Source organism: Mastigoproctus giganteus, chromosome 11, assembly GCF_048544385.1.
Source record: "Mastigoproctus giganteus isolate SK-2022 chromosome 11, ASM4854438v1, whole genome shotgun sequence".
Lineage (NCBI taxonomy): Eukaryota > Metazoa > Arthropoda > Arachnida > Uropygi > Thelyphonidae > Mastigoproctus > Mastigoproctus giganteus.
Window position 1 is genome coordinate 80,029,780 of NC_143585.1, and position 22,986 is coordinate 80,052,765.

Here is a 22,986-nt window from a genome sequence, read left to right on the forward strand (position 1 = left end):
GCTGACAATAAGATGAATGAAGGAGTTTATTATTTGCATCAAAAAAGAATGCAGAGTATAGCTCAGAAAAGAACAGTTTTGGCTGTTCTTTCATAGACAGACAGTACCTCTGCCAACACCAAGCAACTTGCTTGGTGTTGGCAGAATTACTGCGACAAATGCTTTGTCAAAAAAAGAACTACCAACGCCAAAAAATGATGGAAACGAAACAAGCCTGTCATTGCAGTCGATGAGTTCACTTCAGATTGTATATGAAGGTCAGAGTTAGTACAGCATTAATGTGAATATTGTGCTAAGCACACTATCGGAATGTCTACTGTGGAAGGATACATTTTGTACAATGGAGATTGAGTCTTGTTGGGCACAGACTAAACAATATTATGAAAAATATTTGCAGGAATATGCCCTATAATGAAAGCAATGTAAAAATGATATGGCAAGAAGCATTGGACAATGTATCAGCTAACAGATGGGCTGAGTGTGTTAGACACGTAAAAGATATTGAGGAAAATTACTGGCATAAGAATTGTTTAATTGAAGAGAATATAATCGATCCAATTATATTTTCGATAAATAACTTTGAAGGTTAAACAGATGAATGCAGTGTAGAATTTGATGCTTTACTTGAGCTCATATAGAAAATCTGACATAAATTTGCAACATCATCTGAACAGAATTTAACCAAACCTCCCCTTTCAACCATTATTTCCTGATAAAGAATAAAATCAAGTCAAAACATTTTATTTTTATAAAAATAAATAACTATTCCACAGTAATTTATTATATGATAAATTATCATGAACTTATTACAATTCTAAACCATTTCAACCCAGAGTTTGCAGTGAATTCAACACAGATAAAAGAAAAACTGGGTGGCAGTGATCACAGTGTATTGATTTGGAATTTACTTAAAGATGCAAGTACCATCAAGTGTAAAGGGAGGGGGTTTTTGCTTTTGCACAAGACTACAGTGGTCTCAGACAGTTTTTAAATTCTATATAGTGGAACCAACTGATGATTTCACCATCAACAAATTCTAAATGGGAAGTGTTCAAGGAATTAAACAGAGAAGCTACTATACTTTTCATACCAACTAAGAAATACTCTTCAAGATATATGCCCAAATGGATGTCAGATGAACTGATGAAACAAAACAGAGAAGAAAAGTGCATGGATGCATATAAATTATGGGGCAAGACAGAAGGTCTCTGATACATATAAACTAGTCTGTAATCAAGCTGCAAAGGAGATCAGGCAAGCAAAGGCAGATTGCAAGACCTCTTTGGAAAAGGATTCAAAGAAAAACAGCAAAAGCTTCTTTACTTATGTACTCTAGAAGGGGATGAATCAAATTGGTCCACTTGATAATGATGGTTCAACTGTTGATGATCTTGCTCAGGGTACAGAAAAACTGAACGAGTATTTTGCATCTACGTTTGCACATGAGGAATTCTTTAGGGAAGGATATCCCAGAAGTTTATCAAGCTCTAACAGGATATTAAATGATTCTGTAATAACTGAGAGGAAAGTTGAAGTTAAACAGAAGAAATGCACCTAGGGTGGACGGGATCTATCAAGTTATGTTAAGGGAGGCAGCAAAGGAAATAAGCAAACCCTTAGGCATAATTATGAGAGCATTCCTGGATTAAGGGAAGGTCTCCGCAGACTGGAAATGTGCGAATGTATCCCCAATTCAAAAAGGGGCACGAAAAGGTGACATGAGTAATACAGACCTGTTAATTTAACTTCTGTTTCAGGGAAAATAATAACGAAGTCACTGGTAAGAGGAGTAATGCAGAATAATCTAGACAAGGCCGCAATTATGCTTCAAACACAGCATGGAAATGTTTGTTAAGAGGAAATCTTGTTTGACGAATTGATCAGTTACTATGATGTGTCAACAAAGGAACTGGATGCAAAAAATAATTCTGCTATCGTACACTTGGATTTCAGGAAAGCTTTTGATACTACTGCACATAAAAGACTGCTGTACAAATTGGAGCACTGCGGAATTAAGAGCAAGTTGATGCTATGGATAAAAGAATGGTTGAGTGCAAGAAGACAGAGTGGTAATCAATAGACATTGCTCTTCATGGATTAATGTCATTAATGTAGTCCCCCATGGTTTGGTGTTGGGCCCATTGTTGGTTTCTATATTTATCAATGATATTGAAGGTATATTAGGTTTAATGTCCAAGTTTGTGGATTATACAAAGGTTGGCAGGGTGGTTAATGATAGTATGCTACATAGCAATTGAAGTTTAACATTGATAAATGCAATGTACTGCATATGGGTAGCAGTAATCCCAGAGCAACATACTAACCGTGTGGTACTACACTCAGGATAGTGTAGTTATGCATAACTACACTATCTCACAACTTACACTCATAAAAACTGTGAAACAACTTATACTCATAAAAACATCACTACATACACAACTTACACTCATAAAAACTGTGACTTCTATTTAACCAGCTAATTTCCTAGCCAAGACTTTTAGCTCTATGGTTTGTGGAAGCCAGGCAAGCAATAATTCTGCAAGGCTAATAATCTAAGGGGGCATTCAAATACAACATAGACTTTTGAAATAAACAGTTCAGAGTTTCATATAGTTAAAAACAGTGATAGGTTGTAACTGTAGGCTAGGTGTTGCAGCACTCTCCACCCACATTAGTGCACCTGAGCCTAGAGGCTTCACACTGTCACAGAGCAATAAAACTCAACAATGGTCTTATCAAAAAAGAACATCCCCCCCCCATCCTGCTTGACAAATCTGCACATATCCATATTATTCTCAGCACAAACTACATCCATTGTACCCTCTCCTATACTTTCATTCTGGTCTTAGAAGGAATATTTTTTCTGTTCTACAGGTGTAGTCATTTCTGTTGTATCTGTACCAACTTCATTCCCAAAGCACCATGTTTCATTTGAATGATCCTTATAAACTGTATTCAGGATTTTTCTTTTAATAAAATAAAAACAAGAGAAACATCTAGTATCATTACAGGAACAAGAACAATAAGTATAATTAATTAAAAATTAAAAAGGGGTTTAGGGCTGAAAGCCTCAGACTATGGGGAATTTACTAGACAAACAAGTTAGTGCAAAGCATCATTTTAGTTCGTATTAATCACAGAAGTAGGTGAAATGGCATCGTTTCTGTGTTACATCTCATATTGTGAATGTCTTCATGAGTTGCCATGATATTACACTACCTTGAATGAGCAACGCTTTGATGCTTTTACACTAATTAGTTTGTCTAATAAATTTCCTGTGGTCTGAGACTTTCAGCCCTAAACCCCTTTTTAGTCCTTACTATCAACACACCATCTGGCATCTCTCATATTGTGGAGTTATACTTCATAACTGGGTTGTCACTGAGGTGCCTACCAATGAGAGGCCAACAAGCTTCAAAATGGTTCTGCCTGGGTGGTGGTGGTATCTGCTGAGAATAACTAATATTAGTCTACTTCTACTGGCAAAGTGTTGTTTATTCAAGGTAGTACAATATCACGGCAACTTGTGAAGGCATTCACAATATGAGATGTAACAGAAATTATGCCATTTCACCCACTTCAGAGATTTACTTTTTATTATCAAGTTAGTGCAATTATGCTTTGCACTAACTTGTTCATTTAGTATAATTAATTATAAAACATAATTAAATGTTAATAGTGGATTTCCAAAACAAAATTAACAATTTTTGAAGTTATCTGGAAATACGTTTTCCTACAAGTGTAAGTACAATAATAACTTGTTAGATACAATTGGGTATAATTAACTACAATTATAATGAATATGAAATGTGCACCTTGTGTTTTACTTTTGAGCGTAAAACTTTTTAAATTTGAACCTTTTTTTAAAATCAAAACCACAGGACTTGGTAAAACACACCCTTTTGCACCTGTCTAAATGCAGCTTTGCTCCTAACTTTATCATATGGCCACCACAAAACTCAGCCTGTGGCATAATTTTATCTACCCCTGATTAGTGACGGATGTTACATTCCTAACAATTAACTGACTGTGGACTCAGTTCAAACAAGTGTAAAATGTTGAAACAATTTGATCCATTTTATTAATTCTTTATAACAGATAGGTCAAACTCATGTGTGACAAGATATGAAGTCTGAGTGAATACAATGGTGAGCAAAACTTAAAGACCAGTCAGGTTTTCACCTGTAGCTTCTCATAGGAGTGGCCTAGATATGGAAAAAGCATACCATAGGAACTGATGAAGTACAGAAACGATGAAGGAAACAACACCGACACAACAACGGAAACAAAACGGTACAGAGGGACTTTATTCAAAAATGGCAGCACAGCACCGGCTGTCATGATACAGATGAATCACTGCCAAAGATGGAACAAAGGGAAGAGGTGGTCCTCAGTAGGAGATATGGCCAACCCTAATGTCGATGCAGGCTTTGCACTGCCTGTCCATACTTAGAACAATGTTGTTAATAAGTTCTTGTGGTAACATCGTCCATTCCTCTGTCAGCGCCATCTTCAGCTGGTGAAAATTTTCTGGTGGGTGTAGATGTGCTACTAGGTGTCCTCCCAGAGTGTCCCATATGTGTTCAATGGGATTTAGATCGGTGAACGGGCAGGCCAATCCATACAAACAATGTCCTCACTTTCCAAAAGCTGCAGTGCAATGGGGTGTGGCATTATCATCCATAAACACGAACTCGGGGACAATGGCACCTCAGAACAGATGCACATGGGGAAGGATTACCCCATACAGTAGCGTGCACTGGTTAGTACTGCCTTCCAGTATCTGGAGTTGTGCCCGTCCATCTAAGATAATGCCTCCCTGCCATATCGATCCCTTTCAGTGATGTTTGCAGGGTGATACCATGTGCCAACCTCTCACCAGATTAGTTGACATACAGAATAGCTGCTGAGACTGAATCTACTCTCATCAGTAAAGAGTACCTTATCCCATTGTGCTGCTGTCCAGTCCTTGTGTTCAAGGCACCACTGTAAACAGTGTCTCTGATGGGCAGGTGTTAAAGGGACACAGCTGTCAGGCAAACAGTCCACCTTTGTGGAGTCACCTGGCCACAGTAAACCGTGATATCTTGTGTCCTGTGCAGCTGGTTTGCAATGGATCCCACTATCTGGTGTCGGTCGTTCTTGGCTGTAGGAGTATATAGGGGTCAGCATTTGGCGTTGTTTTTCGTGGATGACCACCACTGGTCCTTCAAACAGCTCTACCTGTCATTCTGAAGGCCGACCACGCATGTGAGGCAATGCTATGGGCGATAATGAACTCTGCAGCCACACTCCTTGCGCTTTGACTTTCCCAATTATTCGACCCCAGGTAAAGTCATCCAGATGTTGTCTACTGGCCATTTCGTTGTCTGTAGCACTGTATGAAACCAACCAAACGTCTGTAACAATCGTGCTCACCATTCGGTAATTTGCACATAACTGCTGCTTTTATCTGTTTATGTGAGCTCTCTCTCGTCACAATTAAAATTTTTGCATGTGCACCACTTCCTACTGAACGGCCATAGTTATGCAAATCACCACAGGCTGTTACATTTGATTTTGTGGTTGTAACCTTTAGAAATAGTGCTGGTTCTTAAGTTTTGCACGCCAGTGTATTAATATTTTGGAGAATATTAATATCACTTCATCATGAGGGTAGAGAAACTTGGGCACTGCTCCTTTACTAAAGCTCTTTCTCACACTTTGTGTGAAACCTATATCAGAAGAGAATTGAATGTCAACATGCAGCACTGATTTTCATTCAGCATTTACGGTGTAAACACAGAGTGAACTTTTGAAATTTAAGACTATTAATATTACAGTGGTGTATTCTAACCACCAGAGGAATTGAGTATGTCAAGTTCAACAGTTGGTGCCTTTCAATACATGTCTAAGGTGCAACCCAGAAACATGTCTGGCAGCTCTACTTTATAATATTAAATGATTCCATCTCAGATAATGTGAACTAAAATAAATCTTGCTAAGTTATGACAGTCTCACTCTGCCAATAAAAAAAAAATTGTCTTAATCACAATCATTTAAGTCATCAACTGCTTAACACTGCCATATTGGCAATCATCACAATACATTCCCTTCATAATCCTCTATAATAATAAGGATTATAAACTTTTGCAAAGAAGTGCACAATATTATCACAATAAAATTTTATTGTAAGCACAACACAAAACAGGAATTTAAAATTTTTTTGTTTAAAGTAAAAAGGAAATACATTTACCTCCAATACCGGGTGCTCTTTCTTTAATTGCTGTAAGACTTCCAAGTAATCTTCTATTCATTCCCTGAAAATTAAAGATATGAATATTAAACAAGATCAAGATTCCAGATATGTTCTACAGTCTTACCACAGAACTGATAATTAACTAAGATAAACAGCAGTTCTGTAGAAGACATCCATAAAGTTAACTGGGAGAGATGGACATAGATTTCATTTTGTTCACTATGTTTTCTAATAACAGTTGTAATGAAATGAGTTCCATGGACCAGTCTTATTCGATATATAAGCATGAACTTTTTACTCATTCGAGATGTTTGTCCAGCAATGGCCACTTTTACCTAGAAAACATTGTTGTAATATATATGGTGATGGCAGAATGGAGCAGGCTGTAGGCATTATATGCACAAGATGTACTGAAGCTTTGGACACGATCAAAAATATGGTCAGTGTAAGACCTCCTCAAATTTGTTAGCATGCTACAAAGTAGAGATGAAAAATATTTTTTAGCAAAGTTTAATTAACCACGAATGAGAGGTGAATCCACCATCAGCCTGAAAGAAAGCAGCATTCCAAACAATGAAAACATGTGATTTCACCACCTCCAAAGACAAAACAGTTCCACTGGCTGGAAAGGTGATGGTGGCAATCTTCAGGGATTCCAAAGGAATAAATTTGTTGACTGTTTCAACAGGTCAAACTGTAACAGGAGTATATACTACCCATTAAGTCAAATATGAAATACTATCAGGACTAAACAAAAAGGAATGCAGACAGAAGGTGTCTTATTTCACCAAGACAATATTCCTACTCGCACAACAGCAACTCAAATGACAAATTCATCAGCATGGGTGTGAACTGCTGTATATGCCTCATTCATCAGATCTGGCCCCATCAGACTTCAATATAAAAATAGTGTGCAGTTCTGAGGAGACGGCACAACAGAAGTGGTGTATTCTTTGTTGGGTTATTTTCACAGTGCAGGTAATAGCACCTGATCTCAACTAAATCTTTTTTGTTTTTGGTGTTAGAAAAAATAAAGGGGGGACAGATGCAGGATTGGAAACAAGATATGTGTCTAACGAGCTATGATTTAAAGTCACATAGTCAGACAAGTTATGCTTTTCAGCACTGAGGTGCTGAAAGTGCATTGTTGCATACTGACAGTACAGGCTGCTGGAGGAAATGTAATGGCCAATGGTATCTCTTTGTGGCACACTCCTGACCCCAATGGAGAGCACCACCGTGAATACCATAGCATTTCTGAATATCACTACAGATCAGGTGCACCTAACAACATTGCATGTTTATCCCTATGGATAGGAATACTTTCAAGGCAGTAATGCAACTAGCCTAGTTGGCAGGCAGGGTTGTTATCTTATAACAAAACTGTCTTTAATTCTTGAAGTGGAAAGGTGTGCCTGCCAGCACAATTACCTGGGTACATCACTTCAAGAATTAAAGACAGTTTTGTTATAAGATACCCTTAAATAGAAAGGGTACAAGAATATTTGCTGAGGCTATCGAGGCAACGTTAGGTGGGTCCGAAAACTGCTAGCTTTGGGGGGGGGGTTTCACAGACTAATAGATTAACAGTAGCTACAGGAAGAGGTGGAAGCGATTCTTACACTGCTTCCAGGCTGCTGCTGAGCAGCAGCCTGGTGCATGTATACTTGCATGTACACCAATGCTAGGAGTATAGTAAATAAATCTGATGAATTTGAAGTGCTGGTCAAGGCATCAAAGGTGGATATTGTTGGGATATCAGAGACATGGTGTCACACAGATATAAGGAATGCAGAATTGGAATTTGGAAAGTACAATGTGTACAGAAAGGATAGACAGGACAGGAAGGGAGGAGGGGTTATGCTGTTAGTTAAGAAACACATAAAATCTGAGGAAGTGCATCCAGTTGACAAAGATGGACAGTGCAAGGTTGAGTCAGTTCAGTGTGACATAAGAACCAGAAAAGCAAAAATGAGGGTAGGAGTTTGTTATAGGCCTAATGACTGATGAGTACAATGAACAATTATACAGAAAAATAATGGTGGATTTTAACTTTATCACTATGCTATGTAGGTCGATCAACTCTGCACTCTGGTACCTCATGTGGTCAATGGGTTGCATTCAGCTTTCTAGGGGGTGGTCATAATTCAGTGATCACTCAGTGTATGTGTATGGGATGAGTACACACATTGTCTATCATTAGCATTGCATACTGTGGTAAAGCTTATGATGCCAAATGTGATCTTACACATGTTACAAATATTTTATGAAACCAATCATGAAATATATCTTGACTCATCCACACATTTGTGATAAATAATTAACTAGCAAAGCATTTAAATTAATATTTTTAAATGATCAAGGCTTTTTTGGTTTTCCTATAACAACCAAAGGCAATTTATGATTACTGCTGGCAGTAGCACATACCATTATAGTGATACAATCTTTTTGCATCTTATATCCTGGTGCCATATGTTCAGTCATTGTCTTTTGAGGTAATGCCTTTCAATTATTAGGTTAAAAATTTCAATTAGATTAACAGTAGCCGCAGGCAGAGGTGAAAGTGATTCTTGCACTGCTTCTATTGGAATGAGCAGCAGCCTGGAAAACAAGATGCAGGGGAATTCAGAGACTGCTGGGAGTCATTGCGGTACAAGTAAACACATGGGTTGTGTTAGGGTAGCTAAGAATAGGAACAGGTGCATGTATACTTGCGTGTACATCAATGCTAGGAGTTTGGAGAAAAATTTGATGAATTTGAGGTGTTGGTCAAAACATCAAAGGCATATATTGTTGGGATATCAGAGATGTGGTGTCACACAGTGTCGAGTCAGTTTGGTATGACATAAGCACTGGGAAATCAAAATTGAGAGTAGGGGTGTGTTATAGGCCTAATGACTCTGATGAGTATAATAAAAAAACTGTACAGTCAGTCCTTGTATAACACGGGTTTGCACTACACGAATTCGATCATACACGATTTATAAATAGGGGAACGATATTTTATATAACACGAACCGAATTCGCTTATGCACGATTCGCCTTTGTGTTTACAAGAAATGGCAGTCGAACGCAGCACAATAGGAATGAAGAGAAGATTCTGAAAATGTATTTATGTTTTTTATATCAGTGAAGGGGAAACACGTTTCACCATAACGTAAAAACCAACACAATTCCAGCAATCAGTATAATCGCAAATGCAATTAGATCGAGTTTACTACCAGTTTATAACAGATTCCACTAGCAGAAACGCAACTGGAAATTGTTTTTATTGTTTTATGGTAGTAACCCCTAGAAACGTGCTTTAGTAAAATGTGAAGTGTTAATAGTGTATCTCTGCCTTTACGGTGTTGTTTATTCAGTTGCTACACGCGCGCAGCTTTGTTTATGTGTATCAAGCGTGCCTCCTCGTTTTGTAATTGTGCTTTATTCTCTAAAAATGAGTAAAATACTTAAAAGGTGTGAAAAGGAAGCGTCCTGGTGAAGACACTGCAGATTCAGAGAGAAAAAGAAAAGCAATATCGATAAACACAGGCGGACTGGGTCAAAAATTCTTACCTATGAAAATTTATAGTGGCCTCATACTATGGTTTATGGCCAAAATCACACCGGGGTTTCCCCGGTAAGGCTTATGGCCAATCCACCTCTGTCGATAGAGAAAAAATATGAAATTGGGAAACGCTTTGAGCAAAATGAAAGACCATGTGATATTCCACGTGCTACAGACCTAAATGAGGCAATGCCGAGAATTACAAAATGCAGAGAAAAAAAAAACAACTTTCATTGCGGGAATAACTCAAAGTGTAATTAAAATCCATTAGATTAAGACACAAAGAATTGGAAGAGATGGAACGTCTGTCATTTGTTTCGATAGAAAATCAAGCAAAAAAACAAGTATGCTTACAATAGAAGCAAAAGCATTAGCAATATTTTATTACGTAATAGTCGTAATAAAATACGTAAGTATTTTATTACGATTATTTATTGTGTTTGGTAATGTTTTGGTTACAAATGTGTGTTCAATCTTGGGTGGCCAGCACCTAAACCTAGTTTTCCCATAGGGCCTGTTGTATATATTGCACGATTTTGCATTGCACGAGGGTTTCTAGGAACACAACCATCGTGATATACGAGGACTGACTGTACAGGGAAATACAGTGGGCCAGTAAATTGGAGTCTTATAATGGGGGGATTTTAATTTCCCAGACACTGACTGGAATTTGTGGGTTGGTCACACACACTAGCAAGGCTTTTGTGGATTTATTCGATGATTGTTTTCTACATCAGCATATTCGGGAGGCAACTAGAGGGAGTAATACTCTTGATCTGATTATCAGTAGTGATTCTTCATGCATTAAGAATCTCCAGATAAAGGAACCACTAGGTGGCAGTGATCACAGTGTGCTGAAGTGGGATTTGTTCAAAGAGGTAACTACCATCAGGAGTAAAGGGAAGAGTTTTTGCTTTCGTAAAGGCGATTGAGACAGTATTTAAATACTATACAGTGGGACCAACTGATGACGTTACCAACAGCAAATTCAAAATGGGAAGCATTCAAAGAATTAAACTTGGAAGCTACTAGGCTTTTCGTACCAACAAAGAAATATTGTTCAAGGTTTAGGCCTAAAGGGATGTCAGATGAACTAATGAGACATGTGGCAGAGAGGGAAAATGCATGGGATACATATAAATTAATGGGTGACATAGAAGCCTATGATAGACATAAGCTGGTCTGTAACCAAGTCACAAAGTAGGTTAGGCAGGCAAAGGCAAATTATGAGAAATCTTTGGCAAAGGATGCAAAGAAAAACAGAAAAGAGTGCTTTACCTATGTAAACTCTAGAAGGAAAGGGATGAATCAGATTGGTCCACTGGATATTGATGGTTCAACTGTTGATGATCCTGCTCAGGTGGCTAACAAATTAAATGAGTATTTTGCATCTACATGCACACACACGAGGAGTTATTCAGGGAGGGAATGCCAGAGGTGAATTAAACTCTGGCAGTGAGCTAGATGATTTTTGTAATAACTGAGAGGAAAGTTGAGGAGAAATTGTTGAAGATAAACATAAGAAAGGCACCCGGGGTGGATGGGATCTATCAAGTTATATTAAAGGAGGCAGCAAAGGAAGTAAGCAAACCCTTAGCCATAATTATGAGAGCTTCCTTGGACTCAGGGGAGGCACTCATGGATTGGAGATGTGCAAACGTGACCCAATTCACAAAGAATGATTAAAGTGCGACACGAGTAATTATAGACCTGTTAGTTTAACTTCTATTCCAGGGAAATTAATGGAGGCACTGGTTAAAGAAGCACTGCAGGATCATCTAGACAAGACTTCAGTTATAGTTCGAACACAGCACGTTTTTGTTAAGGGGAAGTCTTGTCTGACCAATCTGATTGGATACTATGATGTGGTCACAAAGGAGCTGGATATCAAAGTTATTTCCTGGATGCAGGGAATAACTTTGACATTATATATTTGGATCTTAGAAAGGCTTTTCACAATATTGCACATGGAAGACTGCTGCACAAATTGGAGCAGTCTGGAATTGGAGGCAATTTGCTGCTATGGATAAAGGGATGGTTGAGCAGAAAAAGACAGAGAGTGGTAATCAATGGATACATCTCTTTGTGGACTAATGTTATTAGTGGAGTCCCTCAGGGTTCAGTGTTGGGTCCACTGTTGTTTTCTGTATTTATAAATGATATTGATGGTATATCAGGCTTAATGTCCAAGTTTGCAGATGATGTGAAGGTTGGCAGGGTTGTTAAGGACACTAATGACAGTACACTGCTGCAACAGGATCTAGAAAAGTTGAGCAGATGGACTGAGAGATGGCAAATGAAGTTTAGCACTGACAAATGTCAAGTGCTATATATGGGAAGCAGTAACCCCAGGGTAACATATCATCTCTGTGGTACTACACTGACTGTGGTAGAGAATGAAAAGGACCTGGGGGGTAACTGTGCAGGCAGATATGAAGTTTTCTGAGCAATGCAGATGGTCTGCAAGAGTAGCTCATGGTGTCTTGTGAATGATATACAGGAATTTGTTTTTTTTTCTAGCAGGGATAAGGAGGTGATTATACTCTTGTATAAGGCAATGGTCAGGCCACACCTTGAGTACTGTGTATAGGTCTGGAGGCCTTATTTTAAGGATGTAGAGCTGTTGGAACGAGTACAGAGGACAAGATTAGTGAATGGAACAAACGGTTGCACTTACGAAGAAAGGCTTAAGTTTTGCAGATTACAGAGTCTGGACAATAGGCACCTGCGAGGTGATCTGATTGAGGTGTATAAAGCCTTGAATGTTTTGAGCATGCTTAATGCTGATGAGATTCTTCCTCTTGCTCAAAATAATCACCTGAGAGGGCATAAATTCAAATTGAGGAAAGACAGTTGTAGGATAGATGTGTGGAAGTTTGTCTCTAGCCAGCGGGTAGTTGATTGGTGTAAGACTTTCATCTTTTGCTGTGGAAGTTGATAGCCTAAATAAATTTAAGGCTGAGCTGAACAGGTATTTGGTACAAATGGAGGGGTGAAATGGGAGCAGTTTTTTTCCTCTGGCTGATGCTGCATAAGCTTGCTTTCTTGCACCGTATGCCTGTACTAATGCTAATGAAGGCCAGTCTCATTGCAGTTGTATATTTGGTCTTTAATCAAACTTTGATCAGCTATTTCCATCTGTAGTTTTTCAGGATAAACAGAAATTGCTGCACTATCTGTACTTAGCTTCTCACTCTGAATGATAATTGTTGAATATCATAGCAAAACTTAAATTTGTCCAACAACCCAATGCTAGCCTTGAATGAAGGATCTCTGCCTAGTTTTTTTTATCGATTTCAATTGCTTTTTCGATTATTATAGGTGCCGACAATGCAATTCCGTGACTATGTTTTTGAACAAACCATTGCAGTATCCAATTGTTCATTTTTAGCAAGCTTCATTGTTTTACAACTTTTAACATTAACATCAGCGGTTTCCATTTGACACGTGGTTTTCAATTTTGTCTGCATCACGCTTTATATCATTTACTGTTGTTCTTCCTATTCCATAAACTGTTGCTATCCTGGTAGCACTTTCACCTTTTCTTAGACGATTGATTTCAAATTTTTGTGATAATCTCAACACTACTCGTTTACATTTCTCTGCCATTTCAATGGGTTTACTAAATAAACATTATTCATCATCATCATGAACTTTGTCCAGCTTGGGTCTTTTAAGGCCTGTGTTCCGTTGTAGATCTTGGAGGTGGCCTTGATCTCGCCATTGTTGTCTTTGGTCAACCCACATCTCTCTTGCCCATAGGTTTGTAGTTAAAGGCTAACTTTGGGATCTGGTCTGGGTTCATTCTTTTTATGTGGCTGATCCATTTTTTCTGATACCATTTTATGTCATCTACTTTTAATTTCTCACAAATATCTAAATTTCTTTAGTGGTCTAGTCTTGTAAAGCCTAATAATGGTCTTAAAAATCTCATTTGTGCTGCTTCTAGTTTGTGTGCATCTTTCTTATTTATGACACAAGTCTCGGAGCTGTAGAAGAGAGCTGATTTTGAAGTGATGTTGTGCAGTCGTAATTTTGTTTCAGTTGTCATTTGTTTTCCGAAGTTGCATTTAATCGTTCCGTTCATTTTATTATTTTTTGTTGTTTAGTGTGGATGTCTTTCTCTTCATTTGATATTAAATTTCCCAAATAGGTGAAGTCAGATATTTGTACTATTATTTTGTCATCAATAACAATTTTGACTCTTTGCTTGGTTTTTCCACATAATCTCACTGATTTTGTTTTTGAGGTGGAGATTTTCATCTCATACTTTTTACCTATTTTATTCAGTTCATTCGCTGCTATCTGTAGTTCATCTTCCGATTTTGCAATTATAACTTGATCATCAGCATATAATATAGTTTGGATTTTATTCCTGTGGTATAAACATTATTAAAATATGAAACAAGAGGTTAAAGTACAACAGTATACAGCGAGTTGTAAACAAAGACTGAGTGACACATGGTATTAAGTGGGGTTAAGTGACAGTTAACAGAGACTGATGGTAAATAGGGTGATGGACAATCAAAGTTCTACCATATTATTTCTGTAAATTTGAAATAATAATTTGACTTTTTTTGACCAAAGCTTGTCACTTGTACCTTAATTGTGCTTTTGCCTGTAGAAGTGGGTTAATTTGCATGTTGTGCAGGCTTAAAAATCAAAAATAGCTCATGGACCTAACCCATCAGCCTGAAATCAGCAAATTACAATCTTGATTGAATGCACATTGTAAACTTTTAGAAAATGAAAGACTTTTAATAGAGATCTTTTTACAGCTGGAATGCTGTAAAACTCTCCTGGCATTGTCCAAATGGCATTCCCAGACATTTCTTCCAAATTAATAATTAATGCATATCACATGCTATAGTAGGTAAATTATGCATGTAGCCAAATGCAATAAACTGTACTTAATGTTCTTTACTTTATTATTTTTTCTTTCTCTTTTTCTCTCTCTCCCATCTTGTTTAAATGTAGTGTTGACTATTCAAAATCTTTACATTCCATATCTGGTTCCAAGTTGATAGTGTACCATGCCATCTTACATGAATTGATTACCCCAGTGCAATCACACTGCTTCACAAATTCCAATTAACACAATCATCTTCTGCAATACACAACATAGAACAAACTAATCAATAACAACAATGGCGCATTAAACTCCATAAGTTAATGCTACTTAAAAAAAAAAAACGTAAACATACCTGTCGAAATGTGACATATGAAGCCTTGATACATTTTATTGGTTAATGATGATGTAAATCAGTGTTACTAGTAGTGGCAAAATGATCCAAAGAAGTTTCAACAGCAGTCATATTATAAAAAAAAAAAAAAAAGTAGCAGCCTTTTAGCCTTTCTCAGGAAATAAACATCAAAAATAAAAAATCCAATTTTCTGCATTTTAATACTGAAATTGACTGTCCAGTTTTATTTTACATACATGATCTGAATTCTGTTCTGCTCTTTTTGACAAGTGCTGAAAATGTTTTCTTTCTGAGCTGCTGTGAGCGATAAGGATAGACAATAACTTGAGATATTCTATCTTTAAAATTCCAGTCACACCAAGAACACTGTACAGCTTAAATCATTTTGCAAAAATCGTGATCTTGAAGTGCAGCGATTACTGATATCTGAAGATTTACAAATTGCTTCTGGACTCCATTAATGATCATAATTCATTCCATCATCCTTCACATGCAGAATGAAGGGACAATTCCACAAAATAATGAATAGAGAGAAACTTGCATTTTCAGTGTCACATTCTGGCAATATTTGTTGGCACTTCACTCTTCAGGGAAAACTTATTAACAATACAGTCAACAAGCCATGGCAAAGTTGTTCTTAACAGAAAACAAAATAAAAAGTTATCTTTTTCTTCAGGTGAGGAAATTAGAACTTTATTTATTAATTCAGGAGTTTTGTTATCTACCACCAAATCACTGACTGGTTATGAATGAGTGCCTGGTTCTCTGCCTGGTTATGAATGAGTGATTTATGTACTTCATGAGTAAGCTCTTAGCTTCAAATTTTGAGAACAGTTATCTCAGCAAATTTCAATAAGATTCACCTGAAATTGTGAATCTATGAAGATATTGTTTGAATTATCTTCATTTGTACATGCTATCGAGTAGAAATATACAAACCACTTTGTTCAAATAAGAGAAGGAAAAAAAAAGCAGCACATTTTCTTTGTGACTTGTAAATGATTTTTAAAAACTGGTTGTTCCTTATGATATGTAAAGGAAATTCTTTTTCTGTTGAAACTAAGCCCAAACATGGAATCCAATTACTCTTCTCTCTCTCTATTTTTTTTTTTTTTGTTTTTCATCATTACTCACTGCCTTTCCTTTTTTGGAGTTTTCATGTATTCTGTCTGTACCTGGGAATTTGGTATAAAATCAGACAGAGATGGTTTCTGAGGGACCACCTCCTCTTTAAAAAAAATAAAACAATGGTTCCCACTGGTCAACTAATCTTAAACTTCAGTCAAGGGAAAGTCATCTGGTAAAGACATGTTTTACTATCTTCTTCACTCTTTGCTATGAAGGTTTTCTTTCTTTTAACCATCTCTCCAAAGAATGGAATATATTTCTAAGAATAGTATCAAATTTGGCTGGCATACTTGTTGCTGCCTTTTCTGCTGTTGTTGTTATTTGGTTTTTAGGAGCATTAGCAACTAAGGCCATATTGCTCCGGGGATATGCGGTGGTCATTCCCTGACCTTTCCGCATCCTCCGTATTTGGTGCTCACGGGCTCGAACCCCGGTTTAGCATTAGCATTAGTAGAGGCATATGATGCAAGAAAGCAAGCTTATTCAGCATCAGCCAAAAAAAAAAAAAAAAAACCACACCACTCCCATTTCACCCCTCTGTTCGCTCGAAATACCTGTCCAGTTGAGCCTTAAATTTGTTTAGGCTATCAACTTCAACAACAAGTGATGGAAGTCGGTTCCACCAACCAACCACCCGCTGGCCAAAGGCAAATTTCCGCACATCTATCCGACATCCGTCCTTCCTCAATTTGAATTTATGCCCTCTGAGCTGATTATTCTGAGCAAGATGAAGAATCCCATTGGCATTGAGCATGCTCAAACCATTCAAAGCCTTATACACCTCTATCAGATCACCTCGCCGGCGCCTAGTCTCCAGACTCTGTAATTTGCAAAACTTAAGCCTTTCTTCGTAAGAGCAACCCTTTGTTCCATTCACTAATCTTGTTGCCCTTCTCTGTACCCGTTCCAGCAGCTCTACATCCTTCTTGAAATGAGGCCTCCAGACCTGTATACAGTACTCAAGATGTGGCCTAACCATTGCCTTATACAAGGGAATAATCACCTCCTTATCTATTCTTTGCATCCTTTGCCAAGGATTTTTCGCAGTCTGCCTTTGCCTGCCTAATCTCCTTTGTGACTTGGTTACAGACCAACTTATATCTATCATAGGCTTCCATGTCACCCATTAATTTGTATGTATCCCATGCTTTTTTCTTCTCTGCCACATGTCTCATTAGTTCATCTGACAACCATTTAGGCCTAAAGCTTGAACAATATTTCTTAGTTGGTATGTAAAGCCTGGTAGCCTCCAAGATTAGTTCCTTGAATGCTTCCCATTTTGAGTTTGCTGTTGGTAACATCATCAGTTAGTCCCACTGTATAGAATTTAAATACTGTCTCAAACCATCATAGTCGCCTTTACGAAAACAAAAACCCTTCCCTTTACCTCTGATGGTAGTTACCTCCTTGAGTAAATCCCACTTCAACACACTGTGATCACTGCCACCTAGTGGTTCATTTATCTGCAGATTCTTAATGCATGAAGAATCACTACTGATAATCAGATCAAGAGTATTGCTCCCTCTTGTTGCCTCACGAACATGCTGATGTAGAAAACAATCATCCAATAAATCCACAAAAGCCTTGCTAGTGTGCAAGTGACCAACCCACAAATTCCAGTCAATATCTGGGAAATTAAAATCCCCCATTATAAGACTCTCTGATTTACTGGCCCACTCTATTTCCCTGTACAATATCTTATTATACTCATCAGAGTCATTAGGCCTATAGCACACTCCTACTCTCAATTTTGATTTCCCTATGCTTATGTCACACCAAACTGACTCGACACTGCCCTGTCCATTGATGTCGACTGGCTTCACTTCCTTGGACTTTATGTGTTTCTTAACTAATAGCATAACCTCTCCTCCCCTCCTGTCCTGTCTATCCTGTATTCCCCAAATTCCAGTTCCGCATTCCTTATATCTGTGTGACACCACGTCTCTGATATCCCAACAATATCTGCCTTTGATGTATTGAGCAATACCTCAAATTCATCAAATTTATTTACCAAACTCCTAGCATTGGTGTACACGCAGGTATACATGCACCTGTTTCTATTCTTGGCTACCCTAACACAACCCATGTGTTTACTTGTACCGCAATGACTCCCAGCAGTCTCTGAAATATCCTGCATCTTGTTTTTCAGGCTTCTGCTCATTTCAATAGAAGCAGTGCAAGAATCACTTCCACCTCTGCCAGTGGCTACTGTTAATCTATTAGTCCTTATATCCCCCCAACTAGCAGTTTTCCGACCCACCTAACTCTGCCTCGACAGCATCAGCAAAAATTCTTGCACCCTTTCTATTTAAGTGTATCCCATCCCTGTAGAAGCAATCTCTCCTGTTAACAAGTACAGTCCAGGCTGAAAAAAATTCTACCCCTTGAGCCTTGCACAATCCCTCCAGGGCCGAATTGATCGACAAGGCTCTCATCATACACTCCCTCCTATCGTGTCTGGGCAGAATTGCAGACACTTTCAAATTCAACCCTAATTCACGGCTTTTTTTCAACAGTGACCTGTACTTGCTAAGTAATTCCGCCGGTCTCCTACTCTTAATATCATTAGTGCCAACTTGTACAACTATATCACCTTTTGTGTCCTTAAAAGATGATATCCGCTCTACAACGTCATCAACCTTTGCCCCTGGCAGACATACCCTGGTCCTATTTCACCTATCCTTTTTACAAAGCATGTTCCCCGCTTCCCTGACAATAGAGTCACCAACAACTACTAGTTCCTGTGGGACCAGCGCATTGTGCCTAGGGGGCTGCCTCTGTGTTGCCTGATGACCAAGTGCAAGCTCTGGCGTTGATGTGGGCGGCTGAGAGCTTGATGGGCCCCTCACTTTTAATCCTTTGAGGGCATCCACCCTGTCCTTCAAGCTCTCATAAAGGCCCATAACAACGCTGAGTTGTCGCCTGATTTCCTTGCACTCCTTACATCGTGCACACACAAAGACATCCCCGTTGGCAGTATCATGTCCCGTACCGGACTGCTAAGCCCAAACATGGAATCCAATTACTCTTCTCTCTCTCTATTTTTTTTTTTTTTTTGTTTTTGTTTTCCATCGTTACTCACTGCCTTTCCTTTTTTGGAGTTTTCATGTATTCTGTCTGTACCTGGGAATTTGGTATAAAATCAGACAGAGATGGTTTCTGAGGGACCACCTCCTCTTTAAAAAAAATAAAACAATGGTTCCCACTGGTCAACTAATCTTAAACTTCAGTCAAGGGAAAGTCATCTGGTAAAGACATGTTTTATTATCTTCTTCACTCTTTGCTATGAAGGTTTTCTTTCTTTTAACCATCTCTCCAAAGAATGGAATATATTTCTAATAGTATCAAATTTGGCTGGCATACTTGTTGCTGCCTTTTCTGCTGTTGTTGTTATTTGGTTTTTAGGAGCATTAGCAACTAAGGCCATATTGCTCCGGGGATATGCGGTGGTCATTCCCTGACCTTTCCGCATCCCCCGTATTTGGTGGTCACGGGCTCGAACCCCGGTTTAATCAAGAAGCATGTGCTACGCACTGCCCCTGCCCACCTGGCTACGCAGGCGCCACCTTTTCTGCAGCTAAACAAATTAATAGCAAAAACAGTCTATGATAATCAAGTCTAATTGCTGTTCTTTTAACACTGCAGCAATGCCATGTTTATGACATTTTATCTTATAATCATTGAGGATACCTTAAAGGTTCAGGGAAACTGCTAGTTTGGGGGGGAAGGGAAATATAGGGGGGAAGGCATTTATCTAATAATATTGGTCAAAGTAATGCTTGCATATACCTCAAGAGTTCTTGTTTGTTACTGCAACAGATTACATTAACAACATTCTGAGGGCAGAAACGTTTCAAATGAGCAGATAGCTAATTCCAGGGAAGCAAGCTTAAATAACTTCAAGGGGTGTGTCAGGGTAGTTAAATATACAACACCAAGTCTTAATTGTTTACACAGTAAAGTCAGGAGTGTCGTCAATAAAATGAATGAATTTGAACTGCTGGTTAGAACAAGCAATGCTGACATAATAGGGCTTACGGAAATGTGGTGCCACCCGGAGATAGGGGATGATGAGTTTCAGGAGAGTATGTACAATGTATTTAGGAAGGATAGGACAAATATAAGTGGTGATGGGGTCATGCTTCTTATCAAAAGCTGTCTGAGTGCAACGAAAGTCTTCCCAGATATTTACATGGACCAAATGTGACTCTTTTCACTTTTAGTGACAAAGTAAATGCAACAATCAAAAAACTTGAGTTAATCATCAATGACTTGGATAAAAAGGTCTTAATTTCCTACCAACTTCAGAAAATTTTCTTGGAGAAAATAATTTAACATTGAAACATGAATTAGTACAGTCAATTCCGGTTATTTGGGACACATCAAGACTAGTGCATTTTGGCCTGATTAAGCGGCTGCCCCAATTATCCTAAATTTCACGCAAAAAAAGTTAAAAATACAATGGACCCCCACTTTACAATTAGTTCACTGTACAATCAAATCACATTACGATGGAGTCACCATAGTAAAGTACCGTTCACTGTACGATGTGTTGTAAGTACCGGTCATTGTGATCACATTTGTGAATTGAATTTTAATTCTATTAAACAGCAATTCTAATTAGTGAAAATAGGAGGAATATTATCCGCTGGCTATAAAAGTAAAGATATATTAAGCACAAATTTACCATTTATTACCTTACCAATTAAAAAATTAAATGATACGTGAAAATCGGAAGAATATATGTAATGATCGGAATAATTAATATGTACTGTAATATGTACATACTAACTAGTTGCCATTTCTGTTCACTGAAATTTGTGGGTAGGGGTTAAAATTTAAAACAGTAAAAAGATAGGAAATCAATAACCAAGAACACGGCACACACAAATTGCAAGTAGCACGATACGCACAAGTGAGAACGGAGTAACAAGTTATGAAGCTTTAAAAATAAGAATAAAGAGAAGATTCTGAAAATTTACTTTTTTATATGATTGAAGATTCCACGGAAGTGTAAACACATTTCACCATAATAACCCACAGAATTCCAGCTGTTGGTATTACTCCAAATTCAAATAAGATCGAGTTTACTATCCGTTTATGATAGATTGCACTAACAGAAAAGCCCAATAAACAGGTGACTGCTAATTCTTTTTATTGTTTTATGGTTGTGACCTCCAGAAATCTGACCGTACCACTTGGTTCGGTGGGAGACAATCGTAGGGTAATCTCCAGTACTGTGGTCTCCTGCCCCGATTAAACGAAGTAAACCCTGGCTATTTTCTCGACTGTCCCAATTAACCAGTAGCCCAAATAACCAGAATACACTGTATCAAATATAATATCGGTGTGCAGATACACCACAGACAACTCTTAAGAAACTACAAAGTAGTTGTTGTAGGCCTCGTTTGCTCTTTCTCATATTGTGCTCTGCCTTCACGACGAGTTGCCATGATATTGCACTACCTCGAATAAGTAACGCTTCACTAATAGAGAAGACTATTGTTACTTATTCTCAGTGAGTACCACCACCCAGACATGTTTCAAGGCTATTAGCCTATCATCAGTGGGTGGGCAGGTACCCTGGTATTGCAGACATGACAACCCAGTTGTGAAGATAATCACACAATATGAGAGATGCCAAAAGGTGTATATGACAATATTTAAAATAACTAAATGCACAAGGCATAATTCATTAAGAGTTTAATTTCTATATAATATCGGTGTGTAGCGTTACTTATTCGAGGTAGTGCAATATCATGGCAACTCGTCGTGAAGGCAGAGCACAATATGAGAAAGAGCAAATGATGCCTAAAACAACTACTTTGTAGTTTCTTAAGAGTTGTCTATGGTGTATCTACACACCAATATTATATAGATATTAAACTCTTAATGTATTATGCCTTGTGCATTTAGTTATTTTAAATATTGTCATATTTAATGGAAGTGTAAACACATTTCACCATAATAACCCACAGAATTTCAGCTATCGGTATTATTGCAAATTCAATAAGATCGAGTTTACTATCCGTTTATGATAGATTGCACTAACAGAAAAGCCCAATAAACAGGTGACTGCTTATTCTTTTTATTGTTTTATGGTTGTGACCTCCAGAAATCCGACTGAACCACGTAGTACAGTCGGACACAATCATAGGGTAATCTCCAGTGCTGCAGTCTCCTGCCCCAATTAAGCAAAGTAAACCCTGGCTTTTACTTCGCTTAATCTTAATAAACAGAACCCAATTCACTCAATTGGGTTCTGTTTATTAAGATTTGCCCCAAATAAACGGCTACCCTGATTAACCAGTAGCCCAAATAACTGGAATCCACTTTATTTATATTCATATATATTTATATTTGTGCGTGTGTGTAACCACAGCTGATGTTGCATATGAACTCAACAGTTATTTTACATCAATATTTACAGAAGGAAAACTCTTTATGTCAATGAGAAATTATGGGAATGAAGTTGAAAAATATGTAATTAATGATATTGAAATTTTACATGATCATTTAATGAAAAACCTTCGAACCTATAGGTAAGGCTCCTGGGGTTGATGGCATATATACCCTATAATTTTAAGTGAGGCAACAAGTGAGTGTATCAAACCATTAAGGCTAATTATGAGAGCACTACTCTCATAATTAGCCTTAATGAGGATTCTGGAGAGATTCTGCCGGATTAGAAAAGTGCCAATGTATTGCCAACACAAAGGTTCTAAGAGTGTAGTGGGAAATTACTAACTGGTCAGTTTAACTTTAGTAGTAGGGAAAATCATGGAGGCAATGATAAAGGGTGGAATTCAGAATCATTTAGATAGAAATGGAATTCTGAAGGATACACAGCATGGTTTTGTAAGGGA

The 22,986-nt window shown here is 37.9% G+C and overlaps 1 protein-coding gene across 1 annotated transcript in view; it reads right to left on the reverse strand.

Annotated features, from left to right (window-relative positions):
* Positions 1-22,986, reverse strand: part of Tim17b (Translocase of the inner mitochondrial membrane 17b) — a 103,822-nt gene that overhangs the window by 50,100 nt on the left and 30,736 nt on the right. Inside the window, exon 3 of the mRNA XM_090385359.1 lies at positions 6,236-6,299. Within this exon, the coding sequence (XP_090241485.1) occupies positions 6,236-6,299 (64 nt within the window). The remainder of the gene's footprint in view (positions 1-6,235; positions 6,300-22,986) is intronic.